At 42.9% G+C, this 19,211-nt stretch overlaps 1 protein-coding gene across 1 annotated transcript in view; it reads right to left on the reverse strand.

The window, feature by feature from the left end:
* Positions 1–19,211, reverse strand: part of LOC138982687 (TATA box-binding protein-associated factor RNA polymerase I subunit B-like) — a 28,244-nt gene that overhangs the window by 2,987 nt on the left and 6,046 nt on the right. Inside the window, exons 5-13 of the mRNA XM_070356014.1 lie at positions 16,743–16,863; positions 13,027–13,191; positions 12,433–12,551; positions 10,597–10,693; positions 10,009–10,138; positions 4,482–4,656; positions 3,972–4,018; positions 1,599–1,677; positions 312–430 (exon numbers count right to left, since the gene is read on the reverse strand). Of these exons, the coding sequence (XP_070212115.1) occupies positions 312–430; positions 1,599–1,677; positions 3,972–4,018; positions 4,482–4,656; positions 10,009–10,138; positions 10,597–10,693; positions 12,433–12,551; positions 13,027–13,191; positions 16,743–16,863 (1,052 nt within the window). The remainder of the gene's footprint in view (positions 1–311; positions 431–1,598; positions 1,678–3,971; positions 4,019–4,481; positions 4,657–10,008; positions 10,139–10,596; positions 10,694–12,432; positions 12,552–13,026; positions 13,192–16,742; positions 16,864–19,211) is intronic.

Here is a 19,211-nt window from a genome sequence, read left to right on the forward strand (position 1 = left end):
AAATTCACTGTTTCAGCCACTCCCCACAAGTCACATTGTCAGTATCATGAAGGAGAAGTAAATTCACTGTTTCAGCCAGGCAAAACGTTTGCTTTGTATTACAACCATCCAACCAACATCTTAATTTTGCTGGAAGATATCACAGAAATAAAATAAAAAATGATGCAAACTCTGGTGCAATCTGGGGACCTCAAGAATGATGCCTGGAGCTTTGAAAATACTGGAAATAAGCAAGTTTGATGAAAAATCTAATGCCCGATAACTCAAAAAGAATACAGAATACTGAAGAATAATGACAATGCCGCTCTAACCTTTCTTGGTTTTCAGTCGGGTGTAGAGTTTGCTGTGGCTGAAGGACTGCTCTTTGTATCCTGCGCTTTCAAACGTTCGGCACAACTCGTCAACACTGCTCACTGCTAGCTTGTTCTGTCTGCAAACACCCAGCAAGGCAGTGTCATTACAATTATCACAACTCGTCAACACTGCTCACTGCTAGCTTGTTCTGCCTGCAAACACCCAGCAAGGCAATGTCATTACAATTATCACAACTCATCAACACTGCCCACTGCTAGCTTGTTCTGCCTGCAAACACCCAGCAAGGCAGTGTCATTACAATTATCACAACTCATCAACACTGCTCACTGCTAGCTTGTTCTGCCTGCAAACACCCAGCAAGGCAGTGTCATTACAATTATCACTACTCGTCAACACTGCTCACTGCTAGCTTGTTCTGTCTGCAAACACCCAGCAAGGCAGTGTCATTACAATTATCACAACTCGTCAACACTGCTCACTGCTAGCTTGTTCTGCCTGCAAACACCCAGCAAGGCAATGTCATTACAATTATCACAACTCATCAACACTGCTCATTGCTAGCTTGTTCTGCCTGCAAACACCCAGAAAGGCAGTGTCATTACAATTATCACTACTCGTCAACACTGCCCACTGCTAGCTTGTTCTGCCTGCAAACACCAGCAAGGCAGTGTCATTACAATTATCACAACTCGTCAACACTGCTCACTGCTAGCTTGTTCTGCCTGCAAACACCCAGCAAGGCAGTGTCATTACAATTATCACTACTCGTCAACACTGCCCACTGCTAGCTTGTTCTGCCTGCAAACACCCAGCAAGGCAGTGTCATTACAATTATCACTACTCGTCAACACTGCCCACTGCTAGCTTGTTCTGCCTGCAAACACCCAGAAAGGCAGTGTCATTACAATTAGCACTACTCGTCAACACTGCTCACTGCTAGCTTGTTCTGCCTGCAAACACCCAGCAAGGCAGTGTCATTACAATTATCACTACTCGTCAACACTGCTCACTGCTAGCTTGTTCTGCCTGCAAACACACAGCAAGGCAGTGTCATTACAATTATCACTACTCGTCAACACTGCTCACTGCTAGCTTGTTCTGCCTGCAAACACACAGCAAGGCAATGTCAATAATAATTATCACATACAACTGAAGAGGATTAAAATGCAACTTCTGTTTACCAAGTTTCTAAGCTTTTGATAGTGCATATGCAGAACATACTCATAACTCAATCGGTATTGTCATTACACAACAAACGAAAGAAAGGAGAAAGCTGTACAGACCGGCCCTGAAGACACCAGGCTGGCAGGAACTTGTAGGTGGCGTGAGTCTGCCACGCACACCAGTCAAACAACCCCCTGTCTGCAAAAGACAGCATCATACCGTTAAAAACAGCACATCTACACTAACTGCGTTTTCCTATTTCTGGAAATAACTTTGTACCTGAGAATATAGAACTCAACCTTGTTATTGTTGTAAAATAAATCCTCTCAGTAAAGCAAATGTGATTTAAATAGCCTTTGAGTGTAATAGTATAACTTCTTTCTGAATCATGTTTTTTCTCTTAAAAAATATTAAGATCTGAGGTAGACATGCAAATTAATGGACAGAAAATCATAGAAAATAGCAAATATTATGAAGGCAAATTCACATTAAAAATCCTAAAACACCATAGGCACAGTAAAGGTTGATGGAATAATGCACAAGGAAGTACCATAGGCACAGTAAAGGTTGATGGAATAATGCACAAGGAAGTACCATAGGCACAGTAAAGGTTGATGGAATAATGCACAAGGAAGTACCATAGGCACAGTAAAGGTTGATGGAATAATGCACAAGGAAGTACCATAGGCACAGTAAAGGTTGATGGAATAATGCACAAGTACCCTAGGCACAGTAAAGGTTGATGGAATAATGCACAAGGAAGTACCATAGGCACAGTAAAGGTTGATGGAATAATGCACAAGGAAGTACCATAGGCACAGTAAAGGTTGATGGAATAATGCACAAGTACCCTAGGCACAGTAAAGGTTGATGGAACAATGCACAAGGAAGTACCCTAGGCACAGTAAAGGTTGATGGAATAATGCACAAGGAAGTACCCTAGGCACAGTAAAGGTTGATGGAATAATGTACAAGTATCATAGGCACAGTAAAGGTTGATGGAATAATGCACAAGTACCCTAGGCACAGTAAAGGTTGATGGAATAATGCACAAGGAAGTACCATAGGCACAGTAAAGGTTGATGGAATAATGCACAAGTACCCTAGGCACAGTAAAGGTTGATGGAACAATGCACAAGGAAGTACCCTAGGCACAGTAAAGGTTGATGGAATAATGCACAAGGAAGTACCCTAGGCACAGTAAAGGTTGATGGAATAATGTACAAGGAAGTACCCTAGGCACAGTAAAGGTTGATGGAATAATGCACAAGGAAGTACCATAGGCACAGTAAAGATTGATGGAATAATGCACAAGGAAGTACCATAGGCACAGTAAAGATTGATGGAATAATGCACAAGGAAGTACCATAGGCACAGTAAAGGTTGATGGAATAATGCACAAGGAAATATAAAAAATTGCAAATACAGTGGTACCTGCAACGTGAGGTCCCTCTAATGAGAGGACGCCTCCCAATTAAGGACACCTTCAACTTCCCTTTGTCTATTAGGACTGGGTGGCCGAGTGGTAACGCACTTGCGCTCGGAAGCGACAGGTTGCGAGTTCGACCCTGGGTCAGGGCGTTAGCAATTTTCTCCCCCCTTTCCTAACCTAGGTGGTGGGTTCAAGTGCTAGTCTTTCGGATGAGACGAAAAACCGAGGTCCTTTCGTGTACACTACACGGGGGCCCGGTAGCTCAGTTGGTAGAGCACTGGACTTGTGATCGGAAGGTCGCAGGATCGAATTCGGGCCGGGACGGACACAGGTCAACTTTATGTGCAGACCCAGAGACGGAAGCCATGTCCCACCCCCGTGTCATCACAATGGCACGTAAAAGACCTTGGTCATTCTGCCATAAGTGCAGGTGGCTGAATACACCTAAACACGCAGACACCTGGGTAGCGCGACTCCGTTGCTGCTAGCTTTCCACTGGGAGGAAGCGACCCGAATTTCCCAGCGATGGGACAATAAAGTAATGAAAATGAAAATGAAATGAAATGAAACATTGGGGTGTGCACGTTAAAGATCCCACGATTGACAAAAGGGTCTTTCCTGGCAAAATTGTATAGGCATAGATAAAAATGTCCACCAAAATACCCGTGTGACTTGGAATAATAGGCCGTGAAAAGTAGGATATGCGCCGAAATGGCTGCGATCTGCTGGCCGATGTGAATGCGTGATGTATTGTGAAAAATAAATTCCATCTCACACGGCATAAATAAATCCCTGCGCCTTGAATATGTGCGCGATATAAATTGCATAAAATTAAAATTAAATTTAAAAAAAAAAAAAAATCCCTGCGCTTAGAACTGTACCCACGGAATACGCGCGATATAAGCCTCATATTGATTGATTGATTGATATTATCTTGATCAAATAATACCTGTCGTGAAAGGCCACCTGCAATATAGGGACACTTTGGTGCACCAAGGGTGTCCTTTCATGGCAGGTACCACTGTAACATGAAGCCAGAAGCATGTTATTGTTTGCTCACCTTTTGCTATTCTCTCCTGCAAAGCTTTGGTGTACTTGGACAACAGTCTGACAAAGATAAACATTGCACAGATAACGATGATGCCGACTCCAAGTGAGTATATATACACAAGAGAGAGAGAGAGAGAGAGAGAGAGAGAGAAAGAGAGAGAGTGAGAGTGAGAGGAGAGAGAGAGAGATGATGATGATGGAACTTTATTTTTCAAGGAGAGAGGTTTAAGGCGACGCCTTTTCTTACAACCGGTCCTTACTTCTAATACAAATGGAGAGAGAGAGAGAAAGAGAGAGAAGGAGAGAGAGAAGGAGAGAGAGAAAGAGAGAGAAGGAGAGAGAGAAAGAGAGAGAAGGAGAGAGAGATGGGGGCTGGGGGAGAGATAACCTTAAAGTAACTCATCACATAACAGGTGACACTACAGGCAAACTGATTTCTCACCAGAGGTTTACTTTAACTCTGTTCAAATGTCAGTTACCGCTCATCGCTATTTAAAGGGCTACAATAACAACAACCAACCTTTCTCTGTTGTCGTCCAGGCCAAAGATCTGCTTGAGGGTGACGAGGACATAAGCAGCACACACAGCATCCACGTTGGCCAGAGACTTGGCGCCGTTGACGTTGGCAATGCCCTTGTAGCCCACATCCACCGGGCACTGCCGCCACAGCCGCACCACTCTCGGCACCACAGCTTCTGCAAAAACAAACAAAATGACCATGCAAGTCGCTTGTTTAATTCAATGCTTATTGTTATTCTCTCAGGTGTCAGGAGCCTGGTTCCACATAACTCTCACTGACTCTATTACACATGGCCCTGTGTTTAGAGCCCTTCTCACTGACTATTACACATGGCCCTGTGTTTAGAGCCCTTCTCACTGACTCTATTACACATGGCCCTGTGTTTAGAGCCCTTCTCACTGACTCTATTACACATGGCCCTGTGTTTAGAGCCCTTCTCACTGACTCTATTACACATGGCCCTGTGTTTAGAGCCCTTCTCACTGACTCTATTACACATGGCCCTGTGTTTAGAGCCCTTCTCACTGACTATTACACATGGCCCTGTGTTTAGAGCCCTTCTCACTGACTATTAAACATGGCCCTGTGTTTAGAGCCCTTCTCACTGACTCTATTACACATGGCCCTGTGTTTAGAGCCCTTCTCACTGACTATTACACATGGCCATGTGTTTAGAGGCCTTCTCGCTGACTCTATTACACATGGCTATGTGTTTAGAGCCCTTCTTACTGACTCTATTACACATGGCCCTGTGTTTAGAGCCCTTCTCACTCACTCTATTACACATGGCCCTGTGTTTAGAGCCCTTCTCACTGACTCTATTACACATGGCCCTGTGTTTAGAGCCCTTCTCACTCACTCTATTACACATGGCACATGTGTTTAGAGCCCTTCTCACTCACTCTATTACACATGGCCCTGTGTTTAGAGCCCTTCTCACTGACTATTACACATGGCCCTGTGTTTAGAGCCCTTCTCACTGACTCTATTACACATGGCCATGTGTTTAGAGCCCTTCTCATTGACTCTATTACACATGGCCCTGTGTTTAGAGCCCTTCTCACTGACTCTATTACACATGGCCCTGTGTTTAGAGCCCTTCTCACTTACTCTATTATACATGGCCCTGTGTTTAGAGCCCTTCTCACTGACTCTATTACACATGGCCCTGTGCCCTTCTCACTGACTCTATTACACATGGCCCTGTGTTTAGAGCCCTTCTCACTGACTCTATTACACATGGCCACGTGTTTAGAGCCCTTCTCACTGACTATTACACATGGCCATGTGTTTAGAGCCCTTCTCACTCACTCTATTACACATGGCCCTGTGTTTACAGCCCTTCTCACTGACTCTATTACACATGGCCCTGTGTTTAGAGCCCTTCTAACTGACTCTATTACACATGGCCCTGTGTTTAGAGCCCTTCTAACTGACTCTATTACACATGGCCCTGTGTTTAGAGCCCTTCTAACTGACTCTATTACACATGGCCCTGTGTTTAGAGCCCTTCTCACTGACTCTATTACACATGGCCATGTGTTTAGAGCCCTTCTCACTGACTCTATTACACATGGCCCTGTGTTTAGAGCCCTTCTAACTGACTCTATTACACATGGCCCTGTGTTTAGAGCCCTTCTAACTGACTCTATTACACATGGCCCTGTGTTTAGAGCCCTTCTAACTGACTCTATTACACATGGCCCTGTGTTTAGAGCCCTTCTCACTGACTCTATTACACATGGCCCTGTGTTTAGAGCCCTTCTCACTGACTCTATTACACATGGCCATGTGTTTACAGCCCTTCTCACTGACTATTACACATGGCCCTGTGTTTAGAGCCCTTCTAACTGACTCTATTACACATGGCCCTGTGTTTAGAGCCCTTCTAACTGACTCTATTACACATGGCCCTGTGTTTAGAGCCCTTCTAACTGACTCTATTACACATGGCCCTGTGTTTAGAGCCCTTCTCACTTACTCTATTATACATGGCCCTGTGTTTAGAGCCCTTCTCACTGACTCCACATGGCCCTGTGTTTAGAGCCCTTCTCAGTCACTCTATTACACATGGCACATGTGTTTAGAGCCCTTCTCACTGACTCTATTACACATGGCCCTGTGTTTAGAGCCCTTCTCACTGACTATTAAACATGGCCCTGTGTTTAGAGGCCTTCTCGCTGACTCTATTACACATGGAGACTCTATTACACATGGCCCTGTGTTTAGAGCCCTTCTCACTGACTCTATTACACATGGCACATGTGTTTAGAGCCCTTCTCACTGACTCTATTACACATGGCCCTGTGTTTAGAGCCCTTCTCACTGACTCTATTACACATGGCCCTGTGTTTAGAGCCCTTCTCACTGACTCTATTACACATGGCCCTGTGTTTAGAGCCCTTCTCACTTACTCTATTATACATGGCACATGTGTTTAGAGCCCTTCTCACTGACTATTACACATGGCCCTGTGTTTAGAGCCCTTCTCACTGACTCTATTACACATGGCCCTGTGTTTAGAGCCCTTCTCACTGACTCTATTACACATGGCCCTGTGTTTAGAGCCCTTCTCACTGACTCTATTACACATGGCCCTGTGTTTAGAGCCCTTCTCACTTACTCTATTATACATGGCACATGTGTTTAGAGCCCTTCTCACTGACTATTACACATGGCCCTGTGTTTAGAGCCCTTCTCACTGACTCTATTACACATGGCCCTGTGCCCTTCTCACTGACTCTATTACACATGGCCCTGTGTTTAGAGCCCTTCTCACTGACTCTATTACACATGGCCACGTGTTTAGAGCCCTTCTCACTGACTATTACACATGGCCATGTGTTTAGAGCCCTTCTCACTCACTCTATTACACATGGCCCTGTGTTTACAGCCCTTCTCACTGACTCTATTACACATGGCCCTGTGTTTAGATCCCTTCTAACTGACTCTATTACACATGGCCCTGTGTTTAGAGCCCTTCTAACTGACTCTATTACACATGGCCCTGTGTTTAGAGCCCTTCTAACTGACTCTATTACACATGGCCCTGTGTTTAGAGCCCTTCTCACTGACTCTATTACACATGGCCATGTGTTTAGAGCCCTTCTCACTGACTCTATTACACATGGCCATGTGTTTAGAGCCCTTCTCACTCACTCTATTACACATGGCCCTGTGTTTACAGCCCTTCTCACTGACTCTATTACACATGGCCCTGTGTTTAGAGCCCTTCTCACTGACTATTACACATGGCCCTGTGTTTAGAGCCCTTCTAACTGACTCTATTACACATGGCCCTGTGTTTAGAGCCCTTCTCACTGACTCTATTACACATGGCCCTGTGTTTAAAGCCCTTCTCACTGACTATTACACATGGCCCTGTGTTTAGAGCCCTTCTCACTGACTATTACACATGGCCCTGTGTTTAGAGCCCTTCTCACTGACTCTATTACACATGGCCCTGTGTTTAGAGCCCTTCTCACTGACTATTACACATGGCCCTGTGTTTAGAGCCCTTCTCACTGACTATTACACATGGCCCTGTGTTTAGAGCCCTTCTCACTGACTCTATTACACATGGCACATGTGTTTAGAGCCCTTCTCACTGACTCTATTACACATGGCACATGTGTTTAGAGCCCTTCTCACTGACGATTACACATGGCCCTGTGTTTAGAGCCCTTCTCACTGACTCTACTACACATGGCCCTGTGTTTAGAGCCCTTCTCACTCACTCTATTACACATGGCCCTGTGTTTAGAGCCCTTCTCACTGACTCTATTACACATGGCCCTGTGTTTAGAGCCCTTCTCACTGACTCTATTACACATGGCCCTGTGTTTAGAGCCCTTCTCACTGACTCTATTACACATGGCCATGTGTTTAGAGCCCTTCTCACTGACTCTATTACACATGGCCCTGTGTTTAGAGCCCTTCTCACTGACTCTATTACACATGGCCCTGTGTTTAGAGCCCTTCTCACTGACTCTATTACACATGGCCCTGTGTTTAGAGCCCTTCTCACTGACTCTATTACACATGGCCCTGTGTTTAGAGCCCTTCTCACTGACTCTATTACACATGGCCCTGTGTTTAGAGCCCTTCTCACTGACCCTATTACACATGGCCCTGTGTTTAGAGCCCTTCTCACTGACTCTATTACACATGGCCCTGTGTTTAGAGCCCTTCTCACTGACTATTACACATGGCCATGTGTTTAGAGGCCTTCTCGCTGACTCTATTACACATGGCCATGTGTTTAGAGCCCTTCTTACTGACTCTATTACACATGGCCCTGTGTTTAGAGCCCTTCTCACTGACTCTATTACACATGGCCCTGTGTTTAGAGCCCTTCTCACTCACTCTATTACACATGGCCCTGTGTTTAGAGCCCTTCTCACTGACTCTATTACACATGGCCCTGTGTTTAGAGCCCTTCTCACTGACTATTACACATGGCCCTGTGTTTAGAGCCCTTCTCACTGACTCTATTACACATGGCCATGTGTTTAGAGCCCTTCTCACTGACTCTATTACACATGGCCCTGTGTTTAGAGCCCTTCTCACTGACTATTACACATGGCCCTGTGTTTAGAGCCCTTCTCACTGACTCTATTACACATGGCCCTGTGTTTAGAGCCTTTCTCACTGACTCTATTACACATGGCCCTGTGTTTAGAGCCCTTCTCACTGACTCTATTACACATGGCCCTGTGTTTAGAGCCCTTCTCACTGACTCTATTACACATGGCCATGTGTTTAGAGCCCTTCTTACTGACTCTATTACACATGGCCCTGTGTTTAGAGCCCTTCTCACTGACTCTATTACACATGGCCCTGTGTTTAGAGCCCTTCTCACTGACTCTATTACACATGGCCCTGTGTTTAGAGCCCTTCTCACTGACCCTATTACACATGGCCCTGTGTTTAGAGCCCTTCTCACTGACTCTATTACACATGGCCCTGTGTTTAGAGCCCTTCTCACTGACTCTATTACACATGGCCCTGTGTTTAGAGCCCTTCTCACTGACTCTATTACACATAGCCATGTGTTTAGAGCCCTTCTCCCTGACTCTATTACACATGGCCATGTGTTTAGAGCCCTTCTCACTGACTCTATTACACATGGCCATGTGTTTAGAGCCCTTCCTTCCTTTTGTTTCTCAGTCAGCAAAAACATGCAAAAAGTTGCACAAAATGTCATTATATACAGGAACTGAAACTATTGTTACTCCCATCCTAACATTACACTCAACTCTCACTTCTGGTTCCAAGAAAGTGTTTAGTGTTAGGGATAACAGTGGCCACACCCTGGTATACTGATTCTGCTGGTGCACTGAATGAAGTTAGGGGCCAATGTCTTCTAATCGGTGGGTAAGCTCAACAGCCCTGGCAGACAGTAGCTCGAGGGGAGTGACCCCTGTTAAACGTCCATGGCCGAAAGCTGCAGGATCCATGGCTAACCGAAGCTGGCAATTACGGGAACAAGGTGGATGCTACAAGAACACTTGAAACAGAATCTTACCTGGCAGGTCTAGCGACAGGGTGGTTGCTATGCAGATATACTTGACAGGAATGTCCGGTATCGTCTCAAAGCCCAGAAACTGTAGCAGCCTGCCGGCTTCATAGCGAAGCATGGCCGCAGTCATGTGAGTCTGAAATGTATTGCACACATTCACAGTAATGATATCTATTTCATGCAAGCGAGCATGTGTGTGTGTATGTGTGCATGTGTGTGTGTGTGTGAGTTTGTGTGTGCGTGTGTGTGTATACGTGGGTGTGTGTGTGTATGTATGTGTGTGTGTATGTGCGCAGTCTTTGCTTTCGTTTACAATAATTCTCTGTATATGTTCCAAGGACAGGTTGGAAGATTAGGCTAAGCCTAAAACCTTTATCCTTATGTAATTGAGTTCTGAGTTCTGAGTTCTGATCTCTCTCTCTCTCTCTCTCTCTCTCTCTCTCTCTCTCTCTCTCTCTCTCTCTCTCTCTCTCTCTCTCTCTCTCTCTCTCTCTCTCTCTCTCTCTCTCTCTCTCTCTCTCTCTCTCTCTCTCTCTCTCTCTCTCTCTCTCTCTCTCTCTCTCTCTCTCACACACACAAACAACCTGAACTTACAGGTTTAAACAAATGTTGATCATATGCTGAAAGCTTCATGTCTGGCTGGAGTAGGTGAGTAGTCTCTAAATACGGCACCGTTCCATCATACACCCATCTGAGAAAAAAGCATAAACAAACAATACATGTATTTCAAAAGTTCAAACACTTCAAAGAACAGGAGTCTCTTTCTTTCTTTCTTTATTTGGTGTTTAACGTCGTTTTCAACCACGAGGGTTATATCGCGACGGGGAAACGGGGGGGGGGGGGGGGGGTGGGTGGCGGGGAGATGGGATAGAGCCACTTGTTAATTGTTCACAAAAGCACTAATCAAAAAATTGCTCTAGGGGCTTGCAACGTAGTACAGTATATTACCTTACTGGGAGAATGCAAGTTTCCAGTACAAAGGACTTAATATTTCTTACATTTATGACTAAAATCTTTACAAACATTGACTATATTCTATACAAGAAACACTTAACAAGGGTAAAAGGAGAAACAGAATCCGTTAGTCGCCTCTTACGACATGCTGGGGAGCATCAGGTAAATTCTTCCCCCTAACACGCAGGGGGTGACAGAAGTTTCAGATTCTGCGCAAGGCAGACATATTAAATAGTTACAAAAAAACCTTACATGCTCTTAGGCATAACAAAGATTGCAGACAAGCTGCATGTTAAAACTAAAGACTGAAATCACTGTAAACCCAAGAGCTTGGAGGAAAGTAGAACAATACCAGAAATGAGTAAATGTGAGACTGTCAGAATAATTGTTTCTTGAAACACATGCATACCTTCTTCCTTCTCTGTAATTCACAAAACGATGACTACAGTGGAGTCCGGGTACAACGAATCTCAAGGGAGATACATTTTAGTTCGTTATATCAGTAATTCGCTGTAGAGTTTTCAACCCTAAATGGCTTTAAGACAAGTTTTCCCACTCACCTTCAAATGATCGTCCCATCGATCTTTCTTTGGAGAGTACAATCTCTGCATGTTTTCAACAGCTTCATAATATAATCCATAGAGGCATAGTTCAAATGTTCACTTTACTGTCACAATTTTAGAAGTAAAATTTAAAAAGTCGTGTAAAAGCATGTACATGTACATTCTGATCAATCTCCGATTTCATGGTGTCCACCAGTTCTGGTGCATGTACTACCCTGGCCAAGTTTCCTCTCAAGACATCAAAGAGACCGCCCCATAGGTTAAACTCCCCATAGGTTAAACTCGGTCACTGACCCGGGTGCAGGAAGTGTTTCCTCTCTCATATGAAAGGGGAACCACCTCTCATAGCTAAAACTGGGTCAATGACCCCTGGGAAGAAGGTCAGTGTCTATGTTGTAGCCTTGTGACTTTTTAGAGCACAGTCATAGCTTAGCAGCTGATTGGAATAGTGAAAACACAGCGGCGGTGGCTGTTCCGTGCACCTCCCGCTGTTTGTTCAGAGTTCGCTCATCACGCGATGTGCACTTGTGTTTGTGTATTTTTGTCTTTGGAGACAATTATTGACATCAGTTCGTTGTAGCCTTGTGACTTTTAGAGACAAAACGGCTCGGGGGCGATGAAAACGTGTTTGTTATAAGAGGGGTTCGTTATGCAAATGAGTTCAAAAGGTTCGTTGTAGCCGGAAAGTAACAAGTAAGAAATAGAAGGCTGTCTGCCGGGAAATCAATGGCAGTTCGTTAAAAGCGGGATTTCGTTATACCCAGGTTCGTTATAGCTGGACTCCACTGTACATGTATGTGTGCAAGAGGCAACATCCCCCCCCCCTTCACACACACACACACACACACACACACACACACACACACACACACACACACACACACACACACAATCAGTGCACATGAAAATGTACCTCAAAATATCGGAGACTGTGATCCAGTTGGAAGCAAAAATACAAGCAAGGTAGGTGAAAGCCAATGTTTTGGGCAGAGTCATGTGCTGAATCGATGAAATCACTTTCCACTTGCCAGGCTGAAAAGGAGAGAATGACACATAAGATGCATAGATAATAATTAACATACTTCTAATTAATGGTCTTGCGCTATCTTGATGATGAGAAAACAATGCCTCCAGAACTAATTAAGCGTCTTTGACCGTCTCATTGTTATTTGTATGCATGCCTGTCCACTCAGGAAGACCATTTTGTTGACGTAACCTTTCAAATGTTTTGTTTTGTCTATAATTAAACTGACAATTAATACACAGATATTTTTCAGACAAGTTACAAAATGCATGGAGCTAAAAACATTTCAGTACATGTCTGACTACAAAACGTGTAATGAAAGCTCGGACACAAAATTACAAGAAATCTAAAAAGAGGATTCAGTGTTCACATCTTGCTGTTGTGCAACCCAGAGTAGTCATGACTACTTTCACAAAGAAAAGCTTATTGCCAAGACCGCCATTAAAGGACAGTCTGAGCAGGATTTAATCATTCGGTGCTTACGTTCTGTTCTCCCTCATTGTCACTGCTATCACTAAACTCCTCACTGTCATCAGAGCTGGGGTCTGTGTCCTGTTTGCCGGTGTCAACTTCGTCGTTGTTTTCCATGGGATTGTCGCCTTCATAAAATGTCTCCCCAAGCAGAGCTCCTGCAAAGCTTTCTTCTCCCTGAAAAGCAACACATGAGTTACACTAAAGTTATACACAGGCTACACTCTGATATCAAAAATAAAAACTCTGATGCACAGAACAGTGCAAGAAATTGTCTTAAAAACAAAACACCAAGACATTCAAGGCAAACAATAGAGAGTATATGCACACAAGCATGAACCAGGCATGGGAATTGAAAAAAGTAAAACAAGTCGCGTAAGGCGAAATTACTACATTTAGTCAAGCTGTGGAACTCACAGAATGAAACTGAACGTAGTCCGCCGCTAGTGCAAAAGGCAGTGAAAGTGACGAGCCTGTTTGGCGCGGCAGCGGTTGCGCTGTGCTTCATAGCACGCTTTACTGTACCTCTCTTCGTTTTAAGTTTCTGAGCGTGTTTTTAATCCAAACATATCATATCTATATGTTTTTGGAATCAGGAACCGACAAGGAATAAGATGAAATAGTTTTTGAATCGATTTCGGAAATTTAATTTTGATCATAATTTTTATATTTTTAATTTTCAGAGATTGTTTTTAATCCAAATATAACATATGTATATGTTTTTGGAATCAGAAAATGACGAAGAATAAGATGAAATTGTTTTTGGATCGTTTAATAAAAAAATAATTTTAATTACAAGTTTCCGATTTTTAATGACCAAACTCACTCATTAGTTTTTAAGCCACCAAGCTGAAATGCAATACCAAACCCCGGCCTTCGTCAAAGATTGATTTGCCAAAATTTCAATCAATTTAATTGAAAAATGAGGGTGTGACAGTGCCGCCTCAACTTTTACAAAAAGCCGGATATGACGTCATCAAAGGTATTTATCGAAAAAAAGAAAAAAACGTCCGGGGATATCATACCCAGGAACTCTCATGTCAAATTTCATAAAGATCGGCCCAGTAGTTTAGTCTGAATCGCTCTACACACACACACACACACACACACACACACACACACACACACATACACCACGACCCTCGTCTCGATTCCCCCCTCTATGTTAAAACATTTAGTCAAAACTTGACTAAATGTAAAAAGTAAAACAAGTCGCGTAAGGCGAAAATACAACATTTAGTCAAGCTCAATCGAACTCACAGAATAAAACTGAACGCATTGCATTTTTTCCGCAAGACCGTACACTCGTAGCATCATCTGTCCACCGCTCGTGGCAAAGGCAGTGAAATTAACAATCCAGAAAAGCGCGGTAGCGGTTGCTTTGAGGAGGATAGCACGCTTTTCTATACAGTAAAACCTGAGTCTAGCGGACCCTTGTTGTAACGGCCACCTGCTACATACGGACAGTTTATCATGGCACGAACACGATTTCAACAATAACTAACCTTTAACGGGCGGACACCTGCCACTTACGGACGCGGACACGATTTTTCGGACCGTAGGAAGTGTAAACACTGTCACAAACGGACACAACGTACATAAAAACGCAACTTCGAAAACTCGACTGTTAATGTTATGCAGACAGTGCTCGGCAGCCGTAGCCGTAGCACAAATTGTTGTTGATTGGTTGTCCTGTCCCTTTTCTGACCAATCAGTGGCTTGTTTAGATGGAGACCCACTTTCGCTCACTCACTTTCGCTTCGCTCACTTTCGCTCACTTTCGCTTTTCCGCATTGTGGATACAGTCACAACCAAAAGCAACAGTACTGTGTTTGAAAATGGAATCTCCAGCAGGAAAAAGAAAAGCGTTGACTTTAGAGCAGCGTGTCGCTGCCTTGAAAAAACTAGATAGCGGCCAATCATGCCGAGATGTGGCGAAGGAGATGGGATGTGGTAAAACACAGATCGCGAGGATCAAATCGAAAAAAAAGACGTGATGAAGGAGTGGGAGTCAGGTGCGCGAATCGACCAAAAAACTGTGAAACGTCGGAAAACGCAATATGAAGACCTGAACAACGTGGTATGGGAGTGGTTTTGTACTGCAAGATCGAAGAATCTGCCTGTCAGTGGACCACTTATACAGGTAAGAAAATGCAACCATTTATCATTTACCACTCCCCCCTTCCCCCCTCCTACTAATCTCTCTCTCGATCTCTCTCTCTTTGTAAGCAATCGTTCGAAGGAAACAATAGTTAACACAGCTAAATTTCTGTTCCATGCATTTATGCTGAGACTAGAAAAACTGAATGAAACAAGAGCTGACCCAATTTGGTCGAGACACACTGCGGAATTTCCCGTTGAATGACTGATGAAGAGTCAGCTATTTTTAGCTTTGTGACGTCCGACTTGCGTAAGTTTGAATGCACAGTGTGTGTAGGGAACGGGGTAGGTGGGGGGGGGGGGGGGGGGATGTTGTTGTTGTTGTTGTTTGCTACATGTATCATTTGTTTACTCACATTTTCAGTGAGTCTCATGTTCAATCCAATAAATACATACTACAGGACTGACAAAAAGTGTCTTGTTCATTTTACGTGCTCTTTGTAAAATATTGCCCCGGCCCCTCCACCTGTGAAGAAGGGACACCTGTCTAATAGGGACACTATTACCATTCCCCAAGGGTGTCCGTTAGAGACAGGTTTTACTGTATCTCTATTCTTTTTAACTTTCTGAACGTGTTTCTAATCCAAACAGATCATATGTTTTTGGAATCAGGAACGGACAAGGAATAAGATGAAATTGTTTTTAAATCGATTTCGGCAAGTTAATTTTAATATTTTTTTATATTTCTAATTTTCAGAGCTTGTTTTAAATCCGAATATAACATATTTATATGTTTTTGAATCAGAACATGATGAAGAATAAGATAAACGTAATTTTGGATCGTTTTATAAAAAAATAATTTTAATTAGAATGTTAAGATTTTTGATGACCAAAGTCATGTATTAATTATTAAGCCTCCAAGCTTAAATGCAATACCAAATTCCGGGCTTCGTTGAAGATTGCTTGGCCAAAATTTCAATCAATTTTATTGAAAAATGAGGGTGTGACAGTGCCGCCTCAACTTTTACAAAATGCCGGATATGACTTCATCAAAGACATTTATCAAAAAAATGAAAAAAACGTCTGGGGATATCATACCCAGGAACTCTCATGAAAAATTTCATAAAGATTGGTCCAGTAGTTTACTCTGAATCACTCTGAATCGCTCTACACACACACACACACACACACACACCACGACCCTCGTCTCGATTTTCCCTCTACGTTAAAACATTTAGTCAAAACTTGACTAAATGTAAAAAGCCTGAAATTTGTAAGTCGAAGCGCCTAGCCGTATTAATTGGGGTCCAGGGGCATGCACCCCCCCACCTCCCCCCCCCCCGGATTTTTTTTCTCCAAAGAACCCAAATGGTGCAATTTGGTGTCACCTGAGCTCCAAGTTTGCCATTAAATTCAGTTTTAGAACCATTTTTGCCTCCCCCATTTATTTTTTCGGCGGACACTTTTGCTTTTTCGGCGGAACAAAAAAACCAGTTCGGCGGAAATTTGCCTTTCGGCGGACAACTCCCATGCCCGATGAACATCAGTTTGCACGCACACACACATTGACAAATGTGCAAAGTTGATGCTATCAATAATGGCAACATGTTTACAATATAAACAGGTACCATGTCATCAGGTGTTTTTCCTGCTTTGGACCTTGAGGCGATGTATTCATTTTTTTTCAACTTCCGCTTCATTCCATTGGGGTTCACCTCCGGTTTCTCCACACCACCTCGGTGAAGTTCTCTGAAAGACACAAGAAAGAGCATTAACACAAGTATGCAGACCTGTTTACCCTAAACCTGAGGCAAGAGTACTTTCCAAAAAAGTTGAGTGTATTTTTCAAAAAGTTGGTGTACTTTGCAAGCAAAGCCATATGGGCTAGGGAAAATGTACGCGTGGGTGCAATCGTGTTTGTGTAAGAATAGCATGTCTTGTGAACACCTTCATAATTTAACTCCTTCCAATACAACAGGGATAAAACAATTTTATTTACCTGTCAGTTTATAGCATTATAACCAGTGTCTTCCAAACAGATTGATAATGAAAAGATGAAGTTCGTGAAATAACATCTGCGGTTGACATTGCTTCAGCGCGGACTAAAGCCTTTTCTTCTGGCAGGATTTGCTTTGCGGGAATGAACTTCATAATTCCTTGGCAGCTTTCAGTGGATTTCTTTGCAGCAATCTTGTCCAGGTGAGTTTTGGAACTGCAGTGTCGTTTGATGTCATATTTCCCAGCATGGGCAACGGAGAAATCTGATTTACAATACTTGCAGTGTGCATGACTTTTTCCCATAGTAGACTCCACAATTCCTGGCTCTTTCTTATATTTCTCCCAGAAAATCTGCTGCTTCTGCTGTTTAGACTTGGTACAGTCATCCGAAACGGGCACATTTTTCCGCTTCATTTTGCCACGATTGTCCAGACGATCGCACGTGCCAACAACTGAACAAGGTTTCCACAGCTGAAGACTCGCTGTCATGGTTATCTCCCTTCGACCGAAACCGGTATCAGTTGTACCATTCCATAATCAGCACACCAACACCGGAAAACATATTCTAGACTTTATCTTAGGCGTATTTTGTGCGTGTGTCGCGTATTTGCGTACCGATAATAATTTGGCGTACAAAATACGCCCAAATCGTACTGGTCAACAGGTCTGAGTATGTTGTATGCTTGGCGCAGTTTTCGACCAAGGACAGTATCATCTACACGGTCTTTCTCATTTATGATTGTAGCACCCCCCATGCTTCTCTTTACCTTTTCATAAAATAAAAACTGAAAATTGCTGATAAGTTTGTGTCTTGAGGCCGAACAAAAGCAGACAAATGGCACTGCTTCTTTACGGGAAAAGACAACAGTGAGAAACACTTGTAGGCTTTCAGCATGGAAAGTGCATGCTAACAATCTTGCTGCTTTGATCTGTGAAAGCTGGCATCAAAAATTTCTTATAAAAATCAACAAAATATTTTCGGTTTCAGATGTAGGATTCTGAAATCTCAAATTTTACTAAAATTACGTTCAGTGAGCAAAGTGGTTTTAATTAGAGTGCTGATATTCACTAACAAAACTAAACACCCTTCAGTGGGGCTTTGAGATTGAGGGGAAATTATAAATTAATGTAAAAATCTCATGTCTGACTTTAAAAAAAAGTTAAAGGTCATTTTTTCATTATATTTAGTCAAGTTTTGACTAAATATTTTAACATCGAGGGGGAATCGAAACGAGGGTCGTGGTGTATGTGCGTGTGTGTGTCTGTGTGTCTGTGTGTGTGTGTGTGTGTGTGTAGAGCGATTCAGACTAAACTACTGGACCGATCTTTATGAAATTTGACATGAGAGTTCCTGGGTATGAAATCCCCGAACGTTTTTTTCATTTTTTTGATAAATGTCTTTGATGACGTCATATCCGGCTTTTCGTGAAAGTTGAGGCGGCACTGTCACGCCCTCATTTTTCAACCAAATTGGTTGAAATTTTGGTCAAGTAATCTTCGACGAAGCCCGGACTTCGGTATTGCATTTCAGCTTGGTGGCTTAAAAATTAATTAATGACTTTGGTCATTAAAAATCTGAAAATTGTAAAAAAAAATAAAAATTTATAAAACGATCCAAATTTACGTTTATCTTATTCTCCATCATTTGCTGATTCCAAAAACATATAAATATGTTATATTCGGATTAAAAACAAGCTCTGAAAATTAAATATATAAAAATTATTATCAAAATTAAATTGTCGAAATCAATTTAAAAACACTTTCATCTTATTCCTTGTCGGTTCCTGATTCCAAAAACATATAGATATGATATGTTTGGATTAAAAACACGCTCAGAAAGTTAAAACAAAGAGAGGTACAGAAAAGCGTGCTATCCTTCTTAGCGCAACTACTACCCCGCTCTTCTTGTCAATTTCACTGCCTTTGCCATGAGCGGTGGACTGACGATGCTACGAGTATACGGTCTTGCTGAAAAATGGCATTGCGTTCAGTTTCATTCTGTGAGTTCGACAGCTACTTGACTAAATATTGTATTTTCGCCTTACGCGACTTGTTTTTTTTTTACATTTACATTACTTGATTGTCCCATTGCTGGGATA

Source organism: Littorina saxatilis, linkage group LG12 (genome assembly GCF_037325665.1).
Source record: "Littorina saxatilis isolate snail1 linkage group LG12, US_GU_Lsax_2.0, whole genome shotgun sequence".
Taxonomy (NCBI): domain Eukaryota; kingdom Metazoa; phylum Mollusca; class Gastropoda; order Littorinimorpha; family Littorinidae; genus Littorina; species Littorina saxatilis.